Below are 22,436 nucleotides of genomic sequence, written 5' to 3'. Positions count from 1 at the left end.
TAGGTCCGGCGAGGGTTAACCCGCGCCCGGCTGGGGGTCCTGGATTTCCACGCCCTGCTGGGGGGGGGGGGTGTTTGAACACCCCCCCCCTTCTAACTCGGCTCCTGGACCACGTAGCGATACGCGGAAGGCGGCGGTCGAAAGAGCGTCAAAATAATGACGAAATCACTTCGGTCAATTTTTTGGTCAGGTCAAAGGTCAGGTCACCAGAGGTCATTGAAGGCAAAATTTCGCCGAATTCCAGGTCAAATGTCGACAATTTCCAAGAAGCCAACGCACAACTCGGGAACCAATAGAGCTACAGCGCCGCGGAAAAGCGCATTCGATAGCCCTATTAACGCCCTTTCTGAGTAATTCTCTCAGATTTGACCTAACATCAACGGTTTTGCCTGCAGGGGGCAAAAACTGCAAAAATAGCCGATTTTTTTTTTTTTCGGAAAGTTTTTCTGCAATAACTTTTGACCCAAGCCTTGTACGAGCTTACTTTTACCGGCATCGTGTTTCTCTCGTCAAGACGCATCGAATGAACTATAATTTGACCTTGAAAGGTCAACTTGAAAATTTGACCTCAGGTCAAGGTCATGACCTGACCGGAAAGGGTCATGTTGCATATCAGTCGATCCGTATCGTCGAGCTGAACACATCTCAGGCGTTTTCATCGCTCTAGCATGCCTCTATCAAAAGTTATTTGCGAAAAACTGTTAGATACCATTTGTGACCTAAGATGACCTCAGGGCATAAATAGGGGTCACGGACACCATTTTCATGTTCAGTGTGTCTAAACCACTTGTAATTCAGTGTTTGGGAGTGCTTATAATGTCTTTCGTCCAAAAGAGGCGCATTTCAATTTTCTCCCGTTGACTTATAATGGGGAGGTCGCAAAATTGACCTGACCTTAGGTCATCGATATCAAAATTCTGAGATATACATTTTGTACATGCTATTGCTCTTAGCAATCGCTGAAAGTTTCAAAGCGATCGGTCACTCGGTGAAGCTAAGACAGACATTGAAACTTTTTATGAGGTGAGGTCACTTCAAGTGACTTGGTGACCTGACCTTGAATGACCTTGGTCTGAAATTTTCACAACATGTGTAGAATTTATGTATGATAAGGTGTACCAAAAACCGCCGCCGTTTTTGAGATATTCGCGAAAAACCACAAGGGGGGTGTTCAAACACCCCCCTCCCCCAGCAGGGCGCGGGTTAACATGGTCTACGACTCTGCTGATCACAAGAAAGACAATGACACCATTTTTGAAGCTCCGGCCTCATTGTGTGCGAAGTTATTAGCAAAAACGTAGTTTCACTTAATTTGACCTCAGTTGATCTGACCCTAGCGTTCTCGCAGCATGCGAACCCGCACATGACTGGGGTATTTTCCATAACGCGAGTGGCTGGGGGGGGGGGGGGGGGGCTCTCCAGAACACCCCCCCCCTCTCCTATCTCCGAAACTACTGGGCCGATCATCAAAATTCCAACGGCGTCTGATAGCCCTGGAAGAACTGTCAAACGGAACCTATTTTCATTGAACTCGAGGTCACCCATGACGTCACAGGTCAGGTCAAAGTAAAAATTATAAGAATTTTGGCTTGTTCACAATTTAGACTCTGGCCGCCGGCTGACAAGTCCGATCAGGTTCATTTTTGGTTTACGCACTCCTTGATATATGCCCTAGATATCCTGAGGGAACCGAACTTTTACTTGCCGCTGAGGTTACCGCAAGTTTCGTGTTGATCCACATCAAACGGTTTAGAAGATACGGCCGAAAAACGGGAGGGGGCCTGGCCTCTGTAGAGCCCCCCCCCCCCCCCAGTCATGCGCGGGTTAACCCGCGCCCTGATGGGGGGGGGCCATTTTGGCCCCCCCCCCTGTGGTTTTTCTTAAATAGCGAGAAAACGGCGGCGCGCAGCGCCGCCAAATTTTGGGTACCTTACCGAACATCAATTTGACACCTTCACACAAAATTTCAAGTCACAGGTCACCTTAGGTCAGGAGTTATTGAGGTCAAACTGAGGTCATGTTCAAGTAAAAATGAGCAAAAAACATGACATCTTGAAACGCTCACCAATTCTACAGTTAACAAGCAATTTTAAAGTTCTTTATGTGGTTGTGTAGACAAAAGACGGCGCTACAAAACTGCTATCTCGGATTTTCGAAATTTTGGGATTTTGACCCCCAAAAATAAAAAAAATTGATTTTTTTAGAAAAACTCAAAAAATTTCCAAAAATTTTTCGAATTTCGAAAAAACCGGAATATATGTGATAGCCCCTGCGCTGTTCGATATACATACCAAATTTTAGATCGATACCTCTTTTTTGGCCAAGTTATAGCGAAAAAACTGTTAAAAATTGATGACGTCAAATTTTTGAACTCAATTTTTAGCAATTCTAGACCTCGTAGCGCAAAACGGAGACCACCATTGAACTCCCCGTGACGAGCTGCATCGAATCGATACCCATTTTATGCAAAAATATCAACTTTGAAATTTGACCTAATTTGACCTGACCTTGACCTGACTTTGACCTGACCTTGACCAAAACGTGACCTAAGCTGGCCCTAAAGTCTGTCTGACCCACATAATCGCATTTGTCATGTAAAATGGACCATAAAACATGTATCACACGACACTTTCATATTGTGACCCCCCAGTGACCTGACCTCTGTGACCTGACCTGGTATCAGTGACCTCAAATAGCAAAATATGTGTTTGAAGAACATTTCCCCATCGATGATTTTCAATGAAATGCATTTTACACGATTTTACAACGCATTTCTTGAAATGCCTTTAGACGGTGAAAATTCGACCTTTGACCTGACCTGTGACGTCATCGGTTTGACCGAGGTCAATGAAATTGGGTCACAAGGTAGTTCCCCGTTGGGGCTATCCAACACCGTTTACCGCTTGTCGCTATGTTGCGTGGTTCTCGAGATCTGAGGGGGGGGGGGCCAAAATTGCCCCCCCCCCCATCAGACCGCGTTGCTCGGCAGACCCCATCTGGGCGCGGGTTAACCCGCGCCCCGCTGGGCTATTCAGCCATACGCGCCCTGCTGGGGGGGGGGGGGCAGATTCTGCCTCCCTGTCTAACTTCCGAACCGATGGTCATAGAAAGACGGCGAAAACGGCAATCGAAAGCTCTCAACAAGGCGGATCTTAAGAGCCCATTTTTTTTGCTTAAGTAGGTCAGAGGTCAGGTCAAGGTCAGGTCAATGGTACAAAATGCAAGTTTCTACAGTATCGGCCTTGCACCGTAGTTGCCGAAGAATGGACTGAGACTGATTGCCCAAAACGTGTTCTTAGACTACCAAGACAATATTCGTTGCATACAATGTCATTCAAAGGTCAAGGTCAAGGTCAGGTCAGGTCAGATCAGGTCACCAAAAACAAAATATAGAAAAGGGCATGTGCGACACATGTTTTATGGGTCATTTTACTCAAAAATTCAATAGGCACACTCAATAAGTGATATGGACCACCTCTGGATGAATTTCAGGTCGAGGTCAGGTCAAGGTCAGGTCAAGTGAGGTCAAATTTTGAAGTTGGTTCTTAAGGCCTAAAAGGGTGGCTATCTGATGCAGTTTTTCACGGCAAATCGAATGGTGCTATTCTTGTTTCCGTACGAGGTCTAGAACTTCAAAAAAAAAAATCATTTTTCAAAATTTGTGTGTGTCGTGACGTCATAAAATTTTGAATAACTCCCACATTTTGGAACCGATTCTTCTAAAAATTGGTATGTAGCTGCACATAGACCACTTCTCTAACATATATTCCGGTTTTTTCGATACACTCAAAATTTTGGATTTTATAATTATTTTCCCAAAAAAATCAGTTTTTTGAAAAAAAAATTGGGCCAAAATCATTTTTTTTTTCAAAAACCGAGATAACCATTTGATAGACAAAGTAGAATCACGTATGACCTTTTTAGTTACGTCTTGATTCCTTTAAAAAGGAAGATGTTAGCGGCGTTTGACATTTTGCCGTTTTTGAGGCGAAAATGTTGGACATGACGTCACTGAAACAATTTTTTCAGAAGTTTTCCGACGGATCTCGCTCAAATTTTCAGAAAACGTCTTAAATTCATGCATGATAAGGTACTAAAAGTTTGACGCCGCTGGCGTAACGCGTTTAGAAGTTATTGGCGAAAAACGGGAGGGGAGGCAGATTCTGCGCCCCCCCCCCCCCCCAGCGGGGCGCGGGTTAATGACCTTGGATCACTTCATCGAGTTTTACTTGTTTCCATTCTAGTTTTTGGAGCTGATTTCGAATTTAGCCACCATTTGAACATTTACGAAGTAGTTTTGGAAGTAGTTTACATAATAACCAATATGCATTTGGTTTGTTGATCATTTGGTCATGTTTGTCTTTAGCTCGACCGTCGGCATCGTTCATGGAAAACATAGCTATGTCATTCGAATCCTTTCAAGCGTCACGGAGGCAAGCCGCTTGCGGCAGCGTAACCTTTACACAGACGGCACTCGGACGGCGGATAAATAAGTCGAACGGCGTGCCTTTTGTCGCCTGTTTGACAAGTCAGCCCTTGTATATTGAGGTCCGGCTAAAATGCACGGTACCCGAGTGTACATAGTGAAGGTCGATGTTCTTTTGCTTGTCACCTTAGTAGGGAACGCTATGGACGATGGTTTGTTGCTCGATACCGCCGATGGAGCGACACTTCGCTCGCCTTGGTCGGCGCCAGTGCGCCTGTGGTAGTGTCCAAGTCGCCTGACCGTCCGCAGCAGCATCACCCGCTCTCGGCAATGGCTGTTATACGGGTGACACCGCGTCCTTGCCCACAAGGTACTGAGGGCGCCATTGCTGCAATCGCTGCCATTGCAGCCTTCTTCTTGTCATTTATGTAAAGCGCTTGCTTTCATACTATGATACAGTCACCTGAGTTAACCCTCGCCCGCACATGCCATTTTCCCATCCTAGAACGCACATGGGGGGGGGGGGGTGGTGGTTGCCACCCCCCCCCCGCGCCATTTCGTTCCTGTTGGAGATAGAGCTTAGCGGTAAAGACCAAAAAGATTCTTTGGGAAGAGACGAATCCAATGATACCCAGTTTTACCTTCTCAGGTCAGTCATTGACCTTCCAGGTCAGGTCAAACTAAAAAATGTTGCTGTTTTGGGTCACCGTTGGATATCAAGTGCGCTGCTTATCAAATACCGATGACGATGCTGTTTTCTGGTGCCAAGCCAGCTAGAACCTCATTGTTACACTACCCGACCAGAATTTTGCTGCTGAGGTCATTTCAGGTCAAGTTAGGTCAAGGTCAATTATATGTGTTTGTATGTCTGTGTGTGTCTGTGTGTATACTGATGTGTGCACCGATTGTTTTTGGGTCCATATTACATGAAATCATGATCTGAGAAGCTTTTACCAAAAATGCAGTCAAAAAACTTCACAAAAAGTAAATTCAGCTTGCCTAAAACGCAATTATCTTAGATGACCTAGGTTGACCTTGACCCTGACCTTGACCCCTGTACATTGTCGAACAACATGTTCCATGATAGGTGGGAGGTAAGACTGGCAAAAAAGGCCGAAATCAGGGTGTCAAAAGCTCACAAGGCTCATGGCAGGTGCAAGATGTTGAGAATTGGCCATTTGGGTCATGACATGACCTGAAAAACAAGGTCATATCTCCGAAACCAAAAATCACAGAAACTTGAAATTTTCAGTGGACCTCAAGAAAGAATAGAGGAGCAGCTATACGAAAAATCAGCTTTCTAGCTCTAAAAATGTTGAGTGCAGAGCAGAAAGACTACCTGGGGGGGGGGGGGTGGCAACCACCCCCCCATGTGCGGGCGAGGGTTAAAGCAAAGATGAATTTATATGCTTGAATGCCTTGTATGTGTGACATTTAGCTTTTGATTAGGTGATCGTTTACGCTATCTAACAAAGATGAAAATAGTGCCGCGGCAGGCCGCAAAACACCAACGCTATACGCGGAACACCTTTAGAATAGTGTTCAAATATCTGTATTTGTTGCAGTGCTTGCTGGATGATCGATATTGATAAATTAAATATTTATTTGTATGTTGTTATGACCTTTCCTCCTTCCGAAAAAAATCCCAAAAGGTAAATGATTTAACCCTCGCCGGCACACGCCATTTTGCGTCCTTTGACGGCACAACGGGGGGGGGGGGGGGGGTACGACCCCCTCGCATTTGGCCCCTGATCGAGCTAGAATTTCGCGGAAGAAATGAACGTGTTGCCCGTCACGAGAGGAAGCCGATGATACCCAATTTTAAGGTTCTAGGTCATCGGTTGACCTTCCACTGGTCAGGTCAATGACCCAAAAGTCGGGAAAATCGGGACCTGTTAGAAAGTGGTAGTGTGGCTGCTATTGAGTTTTTTTTTCGGGGTGCTGATCACGAATATCATGTTAGTTTTCATAGGAGATGATGTCTTTAAGCATTTATACCAGGTCAGGTCAGGTCACATCAACCAGTAGGGGTCGTGAAGGGTATTCGTAGTACGTGTCAACCGCCTCTGGCAGCTTCGTAACATGTTACGAAGGTACCAAAACTACTACGTAAGGGTTCAAATGGTTGCTAGATTCGAATTCAGCTCGGAAAACTAGCCTAGAAACATGTAAAACTCGAAAAAGTGAAACGAGGTCACCAAAGGTCAATGACTTGAACTGACCTTCAGGTAACCTTGACCTCCACCCTAATGCATGGGAGCAACATTAAATCACATGTTTGAGCGTTTGAAACCACGAAAAGCTTGCAAACGCGCGGCTAATGTGAGCCGACATAGGTACATACATACACCGAATCGCGATTCCGGCCAAACATGTCCTTGGAAAGTAGGTCACAGGTCACTTGGGTCAGGATCATGAAATTTCAGGGTAGGTATAAATTTAATCAATGCGAAAAAAAGTTTCGTCGCGATCGGCCCCTTTTTACGCGAGTTATTGGCGAAAAAAACTTAGGGGGGTGTTGTATCAACCCTCCCCTTCCCCCCTGTGCCGGCGAAGGTTGATTGTTTTCAAATGTATCGGCCTCGTGCCTTCATCAAGGAATCAATCGAAAGAACACTTTGCATCGTTTTACCGAGAAAAACGATACAAAAGTGTTATTTTGACTTTTCTAGTGATGAAGGGCTGTGACTGATATATTTTAAAACTTTGAATTAAATCAATATAATTTTGGCATAGCGTATTTCTTCAACGGAGTTGTTCTTAGTCCCATAACATCAATAATGACCAACGATCATAACTTATTAGGTACAACCTATTTGGTCTAAAAAGGAGCGCCAATGCAGTTTTTGAATTTTGAGTGGGTATGCTAACACCACAAAAAGTAATCAATATTGATGAAAATAATTAATTAAGTTGTAATGTTACCGAAATCATTTGTAAATTTGTGTTCATGAGCTGATTAATAAATTACCTGACGAAAATGTATTATTCCGGACTAGCAGTGTGCATACAAACGCAGCCATATCAGCGTCAGACTGCCCACGAACACACCCAGACACAGAGTTTCGTTCCGCAGGTACCGGCTCGTTCCTGCGAGCGATGCGTCCGGCACTGCTGGGTGCCACCATCTGCAGCCTGTTACCCGTCTCCATCTCCAACGGATCCTGGCGGCTGTGCTCGGTGCCGGCAGCGCGCAGCGCCATCCTCTTCACCGCGCTGCTCGCCATGTATCTCTTCTGCATCGTCACTCGGCACACGCTGTTCATCAAGTTCTCCTCGGCCGTCGATGTGTTTAATTTGATACAGTTCTTTCTGCCCCCACTGCGCTGGGTGGGCATATTTATTTGGGTCTGGAAGAACGCCTCCCGGCTGGAGAGCTTCCTGGCTGCGTTTTTACAGTACGAAGAGCAGTTTGGGGCAGTTGACTATCGTTCCAGCAGTCGCTATATTCGCTATTATGTCGCCTTTTGTGCCCTCATGACAGCTATGTTTCCCCTTAATATAGCTAGAGATTATGCTCAGCAATCAGTCTGGTTTCAAGTAGCGTTCGGCATTAGCGCTAGCACCATTTACAGCGGCATGGGTTGTTGGCTTGCCATCTTGGACGCCACAAGCTGGAGTCTGGTGGACATGTATCGCAGCTTGGAGGTCCCCTTGCAGACAGCGCTGCTGAAGGGCAACGTCCCGCAGCTGCGACGTCTGGCTCGTCAGCACGGTCACATCACTCGTCTAGCCGGCGTGTTCTGCGGCACGTTCGGCGGCATGCTCGCCGCCTACGTCTACATCACGCTGATCGAATTCTCCGCGTCCATCTACATGAACATCCAGCTGACCCAGCCGTTAGGGCCGCAGGGACTGGTGGAGCTGATCTTTGCTCGGCTGATGGCGCCACTGCCGGTCGTGCTGCTGCACCTGACGACCAACGCCGGCTACCAGGCGACGGCCCACTCCCAGCGGGCCGCTGACCGGGTGCGTGAGCACCTGCTGACCAACAGCGCCACCAGGGAAGACACGGAGCTCACCGAGATTCTGAACAAGCTGGAGCAGCAGCAGGCCACAATGAACATGTCCGGCTACTTCGTCCTCGGCAGAGAGCTGTTTATTCAGAGCATGAAGGACATCGTCACACTGGTCATCGCCTTGGCGCAGTTCGACATGGCAGCCCCAGCACAGCAGGATAAAATTTTAGGACAAGCACAGAGCAATGTCGTGGCTGACTCCCAGAACTCATCTATCAGCTCTGCAGAATAGGTCACTTTGCGGATGCTTATCAGAATCATGTCTGGTCCCACACTATGTACTTGAACACCACCGGCGTTCATTTGCGGTGCCGGTAGGTATCCTTGCTGCTAGAGCGTTTATTCGATGTACGACTAATGTAAACAAGCAACTTTTGCTCGCTTTTTAGTTTTCTCACAAGCAGAATCTCCAATGAGCTCTCTACCGGTAATTCATGTGAGTAGGTATATATAGATCGCATGATATACTTAACCCGCGCCCCGTTTGGGTCTACCGAGCAACGCGCCCTATTTGGGGGGAGGGGGGCCAATTTGGGCCCCAAAGATCTCGAGAACAACGCAACCTAGCGACAAGCAGCAAACGGTGTTGGACAGTCCTAACAGGGAACTACCTTGTGACCCGATTTCATTGGCCTAGGTCAAACCAATGACGTCACAGGTCAGGTCAAATGTCGAATTTTCACCGTTTACAGGCATTTCAAGAAATGCGTTGTAAAATCAAGTAAAATGTATTTCATTGAAAATCATCGATGGGGCGTTGTTTGTCAAACACATGTTCTGCTATTTGAGGTCACTGATACCAGGTCAGGTCACAGAGTCAAAATATGTCAAAATACCAGGTCACTGAGGGTCAAAATATGAGAATATCATGTGATGCATGTTTTATGGTCCATTTTATATGCCAAATGCGATTATATGGGTCAGGCAGCCTTCGGGGCCAGTTTTGATTATGTTCTGGTGAAGGTCAGCTCAAGGTCAGGTCAAATTAGATCAAATCTTAAAGTTGATATTTTTGCGTAAAACGGGATTCGATTTGATGCAGCTCGTCACGGGAAGTTCAATGGTGGTCTTTGTTTTGCGCTACGTGGACTAAAATTGCTAAAAATGAGTTCAAAAATTTGACGTCATCAATTTTGAGCAGTTATCCGCTATAACTTAGCCAAAAAGGTGGTATCGATCTAAAATTTGGTATGTAGATAGAAGAGCGCAGGGACTATCACATATATTCCGTTTTTCAAAATTCGGAAAAAATGGATTTTTGCGCTTTTTTAACTTTTTTAATTTCTTGGGCTTAAAATACCCAAATTTTGAAAATCCTAGATAACAGTTTTGTATAGTCGTCTTTTCTCTACATAAGCATATAAAGAACTTTGAAATTGCTAGGTAACTGTAGCTTTTGTGAGCGTTTCAAGATGTCATATTTTCTGCTCATTTTTGCTCGAACATGACCTCAGTTCGACCTCAAGAACTCCTGACCTAAGGCGACCTAAGAATTGAAATTTGATGTGAAAGTGTCAAATTGATACTCGCAAAGGTACTGAGGATTTGGCGGCGCTGGGCGCCGCCGTTTTCTTGCTATTCTGGAAAAACCACAGGGGGAGGGGCAAATTGGCTCCCCCCAACGGGGCGAGGGTTAACGGTATACGCTTTCGCTGACATGCCTTCTAATGTCGTGACATATCTGCCTTAGGACTTGTGCACTGTGCAGTACGTCTAGTAATCAAGTGGAGGGGCACACCGATGTGGACTGTGATGGAGCGGTTGGTCCGACCAGGAGGGTCATTTGGACGCCGACAATACATACTCTCGTCCTTCCGCGCAGAGGTAAACAGTGAACGACGGCTTGTATGGAAATCCTCGCTGTTATCCGTGCGCTACTCTCGTTCTAATAAACCAGATGAATTGAGTAAGAGTAAGGAATAGTAGTGCAATACATCTGAATTGTGTCCTTGATGATAAAAAACAGGGATGCGGAGCCGGAGCCGGAGTCGGAGCCGGAGCCGCCGGAGCCGACATATTTTGCCCGGAGCCGGAGCCGGAGCCGGAGCCGTGAAACAATATAGCCCGGAGCCGGAGCCGGAGCCGGAGCCGCCAAAAAAGGGGGCGACTCCGGCTCCTTTTTATTTTCTGAAGAGGAAAAAAAATAATTGACCTAGTTCGGTTTGACAGTACAAGGCAGTAAAACATATGGTACTTTACTTACGTCATGGGCCATCAAGTGAATGAAAAAAAGCCGAATATCCCCAGTATCCCACAGTACCTACGCAATCAACTTCTTGTCTGCTCCTCCCCCCCCACGTCTACTGCATCCCCAGAACATGAGGACCGGTCATCAGGTGACGGCCATTGTTTTCAAGCCAGTGGCAGTGGACTGCGACTCCCAGCACCGTCTCTTCCCCTCCCCCCCCCCACTCCCACCCCCCAATGCAGCCGAGACTGGTGTCAGTTTACGATGGTTCAGTGAACTCCAATTCGCGGCGACTGCGTTTCCAATGCCATCGCTTCCTAGTCCTTTGTTCTGCCAGTTCTCTCCGAGGTGCGTTTGCGCGGGGACGCGGTGAGCCGGTCATGGCAAAGAGTAACGCGTATAACCAATCCAATTTTTCTTCCACTCGTATTTAATTGATTGCATAGGGGATGTACTGAGTCGGAGCCGGAGCCGCCGGAGCCGGAGCCGCCGGAGCCGGACCATTTTACTCGGAGCCGGAGCCGGAGCCGGAGCCGCCACAACATTTCACCCGGAGCCGGAGCCGGAGCCGGAGTCGATTTTTTCCTCCGGAGCCGGAGCCGGAGCCGGAGCCGTCTGAAATTTCCACGGCTCCGCATCCCTGATAAAAAACCATTCACACGATTTCGCAATGTATGTATTTAGACATATTAAACGAAGGTGAGTCAACAGTTCACGCACCATCCATATATACGCGCATGTTTTATGGTTATATTTACAATGACGATAGTGGACAAATGCGTGATAAGTTTTGAGATAACTACTGCCTCTTGCAGCACACTGAACAAATTTGTCATCACATTCACATATAGGAATAACGAAACACAATCGCATACTCTATGTAGTTTGGCGACTGCGCTTGTGTAAATGTTGAGAGATATAATATCTATGCATGTTGCGACTGAGTGGCACGAATCGATCGACCGAAAAATGACCACATGCCGTAAATACAGTGATTATAAGTTGCAGTGACCCCTTGGCGAAACCCTATATCCCAATGTTCCCTTACTCCTTAGTCCTTACCCAATGCCCATGCCGAAAAAGACAATCCCTTGAAGCAACATAAAATGACACATAACACAGTCACTATCAAAAACCAGGATCTGTCGGGTGGCTATGGTAGGTGTGCTCTCTTTATCCCCAAAACATCGCCAACAGGAATTTCTTCTCCAACCCATAACTCCGCCGGATGACATCGGAGGTCGAGCCGACAGTAGAGCGGCTCGGAGCGTCCGCCGCGGCGGACGGTGATCTGTTTTTTCTGCCGTCTCACTTCTCCTCTCTAGGGCCCCAGTAACGGATGGAGTCCGACAGAAACCGGTGCAGCCATACCATACAAGGCTCGTACCAGAGACGCCCGTGTCAGGCGACTGTTCTGTCACAGAGTCCTACAGTCGAGGACCATGTCTCTCGACAGCGGTCGTAGCCGGCATACTGTGTCAGCTGTGACATTGGCCAGACACTGGGAGACCACGCAGTTCCTGAGGGCGCCGCTCTAGAGAGTAGAGACATCCAAAGTCTCTGAGGGCGTTCTAGAGACTTCCGCAGTCCCTGCAAAAAAACACGAAAACACCCGAAATCCCTAAAGGCGATCTTAAGACGCTATCAGTTCCTGCGACCGCACTAGAGACACCCACCCCTGAGGGCGCCTCAAAGACGCCCACAGTGCCTATGAGCATCCCAGACACGCCGCAGTTCTTGAGGACACTCTAAAAATGCCCGGAGTCCCTGAGGGCACTCTAGAAATGCCCGCAGTTCCTGAGGGCGCTCTAGAGAAGCCCGCAGTTCCTGAGGGCACCCCAGACACGCCGCAGTTCCTGAGGGCACTCTAGAAATGCCCGCAGTCCCTGAGGACACTCTAGAAATGCCCGCAGTCCCTGAGGGCACTCTAGAAATGCCCGCAGTTCCTGAGGACACTCTAGAGAAGCCCGCAGTCCGTGAAGACGCCCTGAAGACGCGCCTCATCGGCCCATGCCCACCTCCGAGCGAGCTTGTGGGGAACAAAATGATTGGCTGGGTGACGCCTTGACGACCGATGGTGATGCATGGAATGGTGGAGAAGACTGAACGGGGTTCAGAATAGCTTCATCATGATACGACGATAAAAGACAGGTGGGGTGGAAGGATTGAGAGCGATTATGTGAAACCACGTTGGATGTGAAATGAAAATGAAACCGTCTGGCTAAATTTCCTTATATGTGTGCACGTAGCCCGGACAAATCATGAGCCATGAATGTAACCAGTCCACACTGAACTGGGAATTCATGTGACTACTGACTTCTGATGTAGTTTGCAATTGCTTTTCATTAGGAAGGCACTACAATCAATTGCCGTTGTCCACAAGCTGTCGAATAAAATTGTCATGATTAGCCCAGTCAAACCATTGGAAGGCAGCAAATTGATAAGAAGTAAGAAACAAAAGTCACAATTAGCAAGCCACTATACACAATAACTCTTTCAAATGCCACCTTCTACTTAAGCAAGTCGGGTGCTGATTAACATCATTTCGATAAAGGTGCGCGGATCTAGATACAGATGCAAGCGGCAATTAGAAGTTGGAAAGCACATACCGTACACTATATTTTGTTATATACCGATAGACGCATACCACCGTCGAAGAAAAGTTTAAAATCTTTCAAGACACACTTCACTCCAAACAAATACGCACTCTCACGAACTCTGAGGAGCACAAGCATAAAACAATCATTCACTCCAATTCGATGAACGCTAACTTGCGTATCATCATTTGAGCATTTACTGAATATCCCCAGTTCTACACACGCGTAGATACAGACGCCGACTCGATCACCGAGTCCATCCAGTGTCTCTTATGGAGTCTGTGAATACACTGCTTGAACAGTTCAACATGCTTTTGAGTGGCCTGAGTCGAGATCAAGTTTCCACGGAGTTGGGGATCCGAGTTGGAGCGCCCCTGTCCTCGGTAAGACGGCGAGAAGGGGCGCCCCTGTCCTCGGTAAGACGGTGAGAAGGGGCGTCCTGCTCGGTGACAGCCCGGGGTAAGAGGCCGAGGTGAGACACGCTGCTGGCTGCCGAGCTCGCCGAGTCGGACTCCACGTCCTCGTCAGGACTGAAGTGGTTCGCTCGCTGGATGGCTTGTCTCAGCTGAAACAGACATGTCAGGTCAGGGGCAGGTCAGAGTGAGGTCAGAGTCAGGTCAGGTCAGGTCAGGTCAGGGTCAGGTCAGGGTCAGGTCAGGGTCAGGTCAGGGTCAGGTCAGGGTCAGGTCAGGGTCAGGTCAGGGTCAGGCCGGGGTCAGGTCGGGGTCAGGTCAGGGTCAGGTCAGGGTCAGGTCAGGGTCAGGTCAGGGGCAGGTCAGGTCAGGGGCAGGTCAGGTCAGGGGCAGGTCAGGTCAGGGGCAGGTCAGGTCAGGGGCAGGTCAGGGGCAGGTCAGGTCAGGGTCAGGTCAGGGTCAGGTCAGGGTCAGGTCAGGGTCAGGTCAGGGTCAGGTCAGGGTCAGGTCAGGGTCAGGGTCAGGGTCAGGTCCGGTCAGATCAGGTTAGGATAGGTTCAGGATCAAGTCACGGTCAGGTCACGATCAGAGCAGGGTCAAGGTCAAGTTCATTCAAAGATATTTGTCTTTTCCACCACCCCCTATCAAACCTTTTCGCTCTTAACTTCAAATTGAATAATCAAGGTTTGTTCAAGGTTGAACCGGAGTCATTCACGTGCATTTCTAGGCTACCATAAAATGAGCAGTTGTTACCGTTGCTCCATTGCCAATCCCAACAATCAACCCATGTATCAATGACACATTTTTTCAGGCATGCACTTTTGATTCATGAAGAAGATTTAAAAATAAAAGTTATGTCATGGACATCAACTAATTTAATGGATTCATCATTGCAGTGCAAACATTTGAGGTTCACCGGTAATCCGTATGTACATATTTGTATGTTGGGAACTGTTTCTTGTGTCCAACAATGAAAATAAAAATAAAATAATATAAATAAATAAATAAACCAATGATAAATGCATATCATTCCGACATCAAGAAACGATCGGTTTTGTTTGGTTTTCGGCCCGCATCGATTCAATTGCACACAGTATTATGTTTTATTTCTTAGGTGTATTGAACTGGTCCCTCGCACTACCCTTTTGAACCCGCGCCGGGCCGGTGCTCAGAGACTTCCGCGCCGGGCCGGGGGGGATGTCTAAACCCTCCCCCTTATAACTCGGCTTCTGGACCACGTGGCGACACGCGGTAAGTGGTAATCGAAAGAACGTCCAAAATAAGGACGAAAACACTGGTCATTTTTTGGGTGAGGTCAAAGGTCAGGTCACCAGAGGTCACCAAAGGTAAAATGTTGGCTATTTCAACATTTTGGAAACTGCCAACGGGTAACTCGGGAACCGATATAGCTACAGCGACGGGGGAAAGTGCATTCGATAGCTCTTTTAACCCTCTTGTGTCCTCAGGTTGGTTTAGCCTCCAGAGGGCAAAAACTTCAAAAATAGCCATTTTACGAAAAGTGTGTTTTTTTTTGGCAATAACCTTTGACTCAAAAGAGCCAAGATATTACTTTTGCCAGCATCGTGTTCCTCTTGTCGAGACTCGTCGAATGAACAATAATACTCGTATGACCTTAAAAGGTCAACTTGAAAATTTGACCACAGGACAAGGTCATGACCTGACCGGAGAAGGTCATGTTGCATATCAGTCGATCTGCATCGTCGAGTCGAACACTTCTAAGGCGTTTTCATTGCTCTAGCATGATTCTATCAGCAGTTATTAGCGGAAAACTGTTAGATACTATTCGTGACCTGAGATGACCTCGGGGACATAACGAGGGGTCACAGGTGGGGCATTCCACGATAGATCGTACCAGGCCCGTCACCCTCATCTCTCAGATTTTAATGAAAATCGGTCCTAGGGGTAATCATAGGCCCCAAAGACGCCTGGCAAAATATCAGACTTCTCAGATCAACACTTTTTGAGTTTTATTGCATTACATTTTTTTAACTTCGGTATGTAACGGTGAGTTTGATGACCTATAACTCAAGAACGGGTTAAGTAACCAACAAAAAGTAAACAACACTAAGCTTGCGATGAATCAAAAATTAATATTACTATTTAAAAATTCCAAAGAAAAAATTTCATTTTTGAGCAAAAGCCTTAATCTTTTTTCATTTGCCTCTAATGACTTTTGGGACCAAAATTTTTCACATTTTTATTTTTTCAAAATAATCTTAATGTCATTGCAAATCGACATGCAAAAAATTAGAGAGGTGTTCTTTCTATAAGTTCCTCATTTTCCCGCAAACAAAATGGGTTTCGGAGGGGTTGATACGACCCCAGCACGCCGTTTCGCTTCTAATAAAGCTAGAGCCTCGCGGAAAAAACGAGCGTGTGTGCCGTTACAAGTCGCAGCGATTGGTACCCGATTTTAAGGTCTCAGGTTAACCGGTAGCGTCTGAGGTCAGGTCACGTGACTGAAGTTACGGGTTCGGTTTTTAATAAATAACTTCGCAAAAATGGCCGCAGAGCCGCGATTTTGGCATCATTGTGTTCGCCTAGCTCAGGTGCATCTAATGGTATACTTTTTGCTAGGGTGAGGTCAACTTAAGTAGTTGACCTCGGGTCAAGGTCAGGTCAGAGCCCTTTAGGTCACGAAGCTGGGCAAAGGGTATCATATGGCATATCATTCGATTCGGAAGGTCTTCCCGAGTCCATTGGTGGCTTTCCCGACTCTCTAGCTCCATTTGATCGGGAGTTATTGACGAAAAACTCGTACGACCCTAGTGACGTCATAAATGACGTCACGCAAGGTTAAAAATGCAAAAGTAAAGCATTGGACTTTGCAAGGAGTGCATGAAATCACGATACCATGTACGTGGGATAGTTTTAGATCATTCTCGGCGCCAAAATAACAGTTTTTTATATTTCCTCATTGATTTATAACAGTGATGTCGCGTGACCGACCTGACCTCATGTAACCTTGCAAAATTCCCAGATATACAAGTTGTGAGACCTCTGGAGGACACCATGTATGCGTCCTGTAACTTTCATCTCGGACAGCTATGGTCATTGGCGTCCAAAACAGTGTCAGAACCAAACAGCCTTTTTCACCCTCGCGCTTATAGGAAAGAGGGTTGAATGAACCCTCTTTTCACTTTTTTTCAGATGACTCAGACTTGAATTGAAATTTCAGTAGGGTAGACCGGGGCAAGTCGCCCCGCCGAGGTAAAACGCCTCACCGATGTTTCTCGGAACTGGCAAGGTTCTGGGGAAACATCCTCTCTTCCATAAAACGTGCACTATACGATCATTATATGAGCAGACTGGAAAGAAATTGTGATGACTCTTTAGGGAGATATAGCCGAAAATGTGTTTTTGGAGTGATTTTTATGTTTTGTTGTCAGATTATGCATCATGGCGTTCTTTTATCGTCCACATCAGGTTAACGACTTTTATGTATTTTGAACAACTATTGTCTAACGCTTATAATGCCGGGTTGGTTCGTGTTAGATTATGTCTTCCTGGAGTGCAAGGCGTTGTTCTCTGACCGAACTACGTGATGGGGTAAAACGCCCCAGTAGGTCGCGGGGTTAAAAGCCCCATGGGGCGTTTTACCTCATGTGTTGTTCGGACTACCCACTTCCTAATGTTCAGTAGCTGGCGAACGGTATGTTTCTATGCATTTATATGTACTTTTCTCAGCAACTGGATGGCAAAGGAAGTATTTTGCTAACATTTGCATTGTAATAATTTATTATTTGGCCTTGTGAGGCAGGTGAAAAACCTGCTCATACAATAGTGTCGTAGCTGAACACCTGATAGGATGGAAGGTGCTAACTTCAGTGCCGTGCCTCCCAAGGTCTAACGGACCTCTCATATAAGATTTAGTCAACTAGCATGTTTAATCTTTAATCTAGAGTATGGGGCTTCTTGCCCCAGGCCGTGGGGCGTTTTGCCCTGGGGTTGGGGCAAAACGCCCTATTTGCAGTTGCTTCACAAATCACTTCCTAGCTGGGAGTCCGATCACAAGTGAATGAATTTGAGGGGTGGAATTTAAAGTAAAATGTCCAAAGAACGCATTGAGCACAAATTTGGCCTTTCAGGTGATGTGGGACAAAAGTTATGTAGCAAAATAAATTATCTGGGGCGTCTTGCCCCAGGCTACCCTAACCCGTGCTGTCACTAGGCAGCTTTACCACGCCATTTGTAAGCTCCCCTCCCGAAATCACTATTCGAAACCGTTATCGTGACGTAAAATAAATACATTTATAGAAAGAACACCTTCCTAATTTTTTGCATGCTTCTTAACAATGAGCCAAATATTTTTTTAAAGAAATAAAAATTCAAAAAAATTTGGTCCCAAAGTCCAAAAAATACAAATGAAAGAAAACTGGATATGTCATATATCAAAAATAGCGTATTTTTCAAAATTTCAAAAATACATATTAATCTCTGTTTCATTGCAAGTTCAATGTTATATAACATTTGGCATTTGAATAATCCGTCTTAGAGTTACAGCCCGCCAAACTTAGCGCTGCAAAGCAAGATCCAAAAAATGTTATACACTATAACTAAAAAAATACTTATCTGATAAGCCTGAAATTGTTACAGGTGGATTCAGAGCCCCTGATTACCCCTGAGACCAATTCTCGTCGAATTCCGAGAGATGAGGGTGTCAACTTGGAAAAAAGTGGTACGATCTATCGTGGAATGCCCCAGGTGCCATTTTCCAGTTCAGTGTCTCAATTTTACCTGCATCCCGATGTTTGAGAGTGTCTAGAATGGCGTTCGTGCAAAAGAGATCTTTTCAATTTTCTCCCATTGCTTGACTTTTAATGGAAAGGCCGTAAAATTGACCTGAGGCCAGTTTTACCAACAGAAAAATATCCGCTTGCCGGAATTAAGACCGCTTCACATACGGAGCGTAAACGCGATGGGCACGTAAGCAGATAGGGCTTTACCGTTTATGCTCCGCATGTGAAGCGATCTTCAGGCAAAAAATCCGGCAGGCGGCTATTTTTCTGTTGGTAAAACTGGGCTCTGACCTTAGGTCACCGATATCAAAATTCAGAGATAAAATTTTTATAGATACTGTTACTCTTATCAATCGTTGAAAGTTTCAAGGCAATCGTTCAGTTGGTGTAGGTATGACGAGCATTCTAATTTTTCTGAGGTGAGCTCACTTGGCGTGACCTGATGACCTGACCTTGAGCGACCTGGGTCTGAAATTTTAACAACATGTGAGGAAAAGATGCACAACCAGGTGTGCCAAAAAAGGCGGTGCTCCGCGTCGCCGTTTTTTAGATATCTGCGAAAAACGCAGGGGGGGGGGGGTGTTCAAACACACACCCCGGCCCGGCGCGGGTTACCCCTCGCCCTGGCAGGCGGGGGTCGATGCGACCCCCCCTTAAGGTTTTTCGAAGATAGCGTAAAAACGGCGGCGCGCAGCGCCACCAAATTTGGCACAGCCTATGGGACAACCCTTTTATTTATGTCCTGAAAATTTCAGGTCCGGGTGACCTTGGGTCAGGTCACCAGGTCAGAAAAACCGATACAAGGTCATGGTCAGATTTCAATTTTCTTTATGTACCTGTCCAACTCACAGTTTTGGACTGATTTCTTTCAAACTTTCAGGATGCGCTAAGTTCACCTAGTTGTACATATAACATATAGTTCAGTTTTTTATGTCAATGACCTGAGGTCACGTAGATGTCATTACGTCGTAAAGACTATGATAAATACTCAATTCGTACTGTACTGGTACTGGAGATATCCGCTTTGTTCTATCACTTTTGTGCTTTCTATCACCGTTGGAAACTTTCCCCCTGCCGTTTGGCCCATGATCGAGCTAGAGCTTCGCGAAAAAAATGAGCGTGCTGCCCGTGACGAGAGGAAGCCGAGGATATCCAATTTTCAGGTTCTAGGTCATTGGTTGACCTTCCAGGTCAGGTCAATGATCCAAGAGTTGGGAAAATTAAGACCTGTTAGAATATCATAATGTGAGGTGGGTAAGGGGTTTTCGTGGTGCTGATCACTAATTTTATGTTAGTTTCAATCATAGATGATGTTTTCATGCATTTCGGCCAAGTTGGGTCAGGTCAGCTCAGGTCAACCAGTAGGAGTACTGCAGGGTGTTCATAGTAGGTGTCATACGCCACTGACAGCTTCGTTACATGTTACGAAGGCACCAAAACTACTTCGTAAATGTTCAATGGTTGCTAAATTCGAAATCAGCTCCAAAACATAGCTCGAAAACATAGCTCACTTTCGAGCAATGTAGTTCGAGCATTTTCGAGCTCGAGCTACATAGCTCGAAAAAGTGAACCAAGGTCATCAAAAGTCATTGACCTGATCTGAACTTCAGGTGACCTCTACACCCACCATATGCATGACAAGCATCCTCTCACATGTCTGAACATTTGAAACCACAAAAAAGCAAACGTACGGATAATGTGAGCCGGCATACGCCGAATCGCGACTCCGGCCAAACATGGTCTCGAGGATTATGTCACAGGTCAAAGGGCATTTGGGTCAGGGACATGACATTTTGAGGGTAGGTGTGAAACTGATGATCTCGAGGGTACTGAAACTTTCGTCGCGGTCGGCCGCTTTTTACGTGAGTTATTTGCGAAAACCAAGGGGGTTCGTTCGATCCCCCTATAAGTGCCAGGGTTAATTATTAAATAATTCAAGCAGACATAAAATGCGTAAACGTAAAGGACAGAAGCTTGACACCTTATTTAGCACACGTTTTCCAACATAAGATCTAATCTATCACTTTCGGGGTCAGGTCGCTGAGTTGTGATGTCAGATCTAACGTCATGTCCGACCCAAATCGACCTTGTCATACTTTGAGCGAGGTCGCATGTCTTCTTGCGAATGTAATGTGTTTAACTTGAAAGTGGAATAACTAACGTCAATTGATATCCCATGAACCATGCAAGGTGATCCTGCATCATGCTGCATTAAGGTCAGGAACATACAAATGGCAATGTCATGCATGGCAGAAGTTGCGAAGGGTCTATTTGAGTTATTCAGCGCATTCATTACGCTTCGTTATTTTTAATATCAATATTCTAAGCTTCAAATTACCATTGGATGTGGCAAAGTTAATGCCATTTTCTACCTCAACTCTTCATGAACACACTATAAATGACCCGCCATGTGTTAAGGTCATCCAGTTCATGCTACGGATTTGTGAATTAGGCATAGCTGGTTGAATTCTTTGTGACTTTCCTCTATGCATAAAACCCCTGCTAAAATCTTTTCCTGCTCGAAAAGTGACGCATGTTTTCGTAACATCGACACTGATAGCTCATGTCGTGCATAAAATGCTGCATCGGTCGATAACATCCAAGCACCCTACAGAAAGCAAAATACGTGAACATTCACAAACTATAATGAAAAATGCAAAATGCATTCAGCTCTACGTAAAATAGAGAGGAGAGAAGAATCCCGGGCGACTTACGTGCGCTGCTGTCTCACTGCTTTACATTAACAAAACGGGACTGTTGGGCTCGGCATTGTCTCTATCCTTAGTCGTGCTCTCTAAAGCTTGCCTCAGCTGCATGAGGAAGGGCGTACAAGGTCAACATCCAGAGCGGCTGGGCACCTCGGTCGAAAAGCGACAGCACACCGAAGGCCAGGAACAGCGGAAAGAGAAGTGACACCAATTTTATATAGTCAACTGCAGATACAGCATCACAGCAAGCAGCGAAGCGTAACAACACGGTTGCGGTCGTACATACATAACTTAGTTGTTGTGTGGTCTACATAAGATTTGACGTAATCATAATAACTAAGGAATTACTATGGTTAATATCGGTTGAGAAGACACTATTTCTTCTAAAACTGTTGCAGATTCATGAATCAAGTTTTCGGCAAAAATAATGCTACTGAAGACATTTAGCGTTCTCTAGAAATTCCTCAACAACTTTATTCATCTACCACCAGCTATGAAGACAGCGCTTCTAGGTCCTAATATTCAGTTTTTGAGCAGGCACAGTCCACCAAGCACGGCAGATTTACTAGATTTACTACAACATCCTGAACTCGGAAAAACTGCTTCTTTTGTTAGTTAGGCATGCAGCATACACAATCCCCAGCCTCAACGGCTGGGTAAATATCTATCGGCATTTGAGAGCCGCACAAAACCGCTATCCCGCACACGAAGCTTCCAAGTGACCTGATTCCATGCCCCACGGGGCCACACACCAATCTCTAAGCACGATCTGGGACCATACATTGACCTTTTTTCGTGCTCTGGTGAATCTAGTGAACCATCCCAAGCTCTCAGGTCAGTCAATCGGCCTCCTACTGACCTCCCGCGTCGTGGGCCAACTCACTGACCTCCCTCCACACAGCCACTGACCTCTGACTGCACACCAGGACCTCCAACTGACCTCTTTGAGGGCGACGACTCCTATAAGGCGGCCGATGGCTGTGACGTAGGCGTGGTTCAGTCCCAGCATTGAGAATAGCGAGTGCACCTTCAGCAGTGAGGTGCGCTCCACTAGCTGGAACGGGGCCGGATCTGTGGGCGGCACATGCAATCAGGTCACTGAGGCAGCTCAGCACAGCTCTGCTGTGTACTTCATGAGCCAAATCAAAGAGTAAACATTGCTCTTCGCCAGCAGCAAAAAGCCTCGGGGTCATCGGGCAACAGACAAGACTCATTGGGATAATGTAGGTAAGGCGACTGAGTTGTTGAGGCTAATTGCTGGGGTGAGTTGAGTTTAAGTTTTGTATTCAGCCCGGCATAAACCTGGCCAGCAGTCGTTGAAGTAC

At 46.3% G+C, this 22,436-nt stretch overlaps 1 protein-coding gene across 1 annotated transcript in view; it reads right to left on the bottom strand.

Annotated features, from left to right (window-relative positions):
• Positions 1-11,287: 11,287 nt before the first annotated feature.
• The window catches only part of LOC122370659 (chloride channel protein 2-like), an 88,599-nt gene continuing 77,450 nt past the window's right edge, over positions 11,288-22,436 (bottom strand). Inside the window, exons 19-20 of the mRNA XM_043346449.1 lie at positions 22,052-22,182; positions 11,288-13,795 (exon numbers count right to left, since the gene is read on the bottom strand). Coding sequence (XP_043202384.1) covers positions 13,565-13,795; positions 22,052-22,182 — 362 coding nt within the window. The 3' untranslated portion in view covers positions 11,288-13,564. The remainder of the gene's footprint in view (positions 13,796-22,051; positions 22,183-22,436) is intronic.

Source organism: Amphibalanus amphitrite, unplaced genomic scaffold (assembly GCF_019059575.1).
Source record: "Amphibalanus amphitrite isolate SeventyFive unplaced genomic scaffold, NRLGWU_Aamphi_draft 001156F_arrow, whole genome shotgun sequence".
In the NCBI taxonomy this organism is placed as follows: domain Eukaryota; kingdom Metazoa; phylum Arthropoda; class Thecostraca; order Balanomorpha; family Balanidae; genus Amphibalanus; species Amphibalanus amphitrite.
Note: the sequence above shows the minus strand (reverse complement) of the source record. Positions and strands in the feature narration are given on the sequence as shown.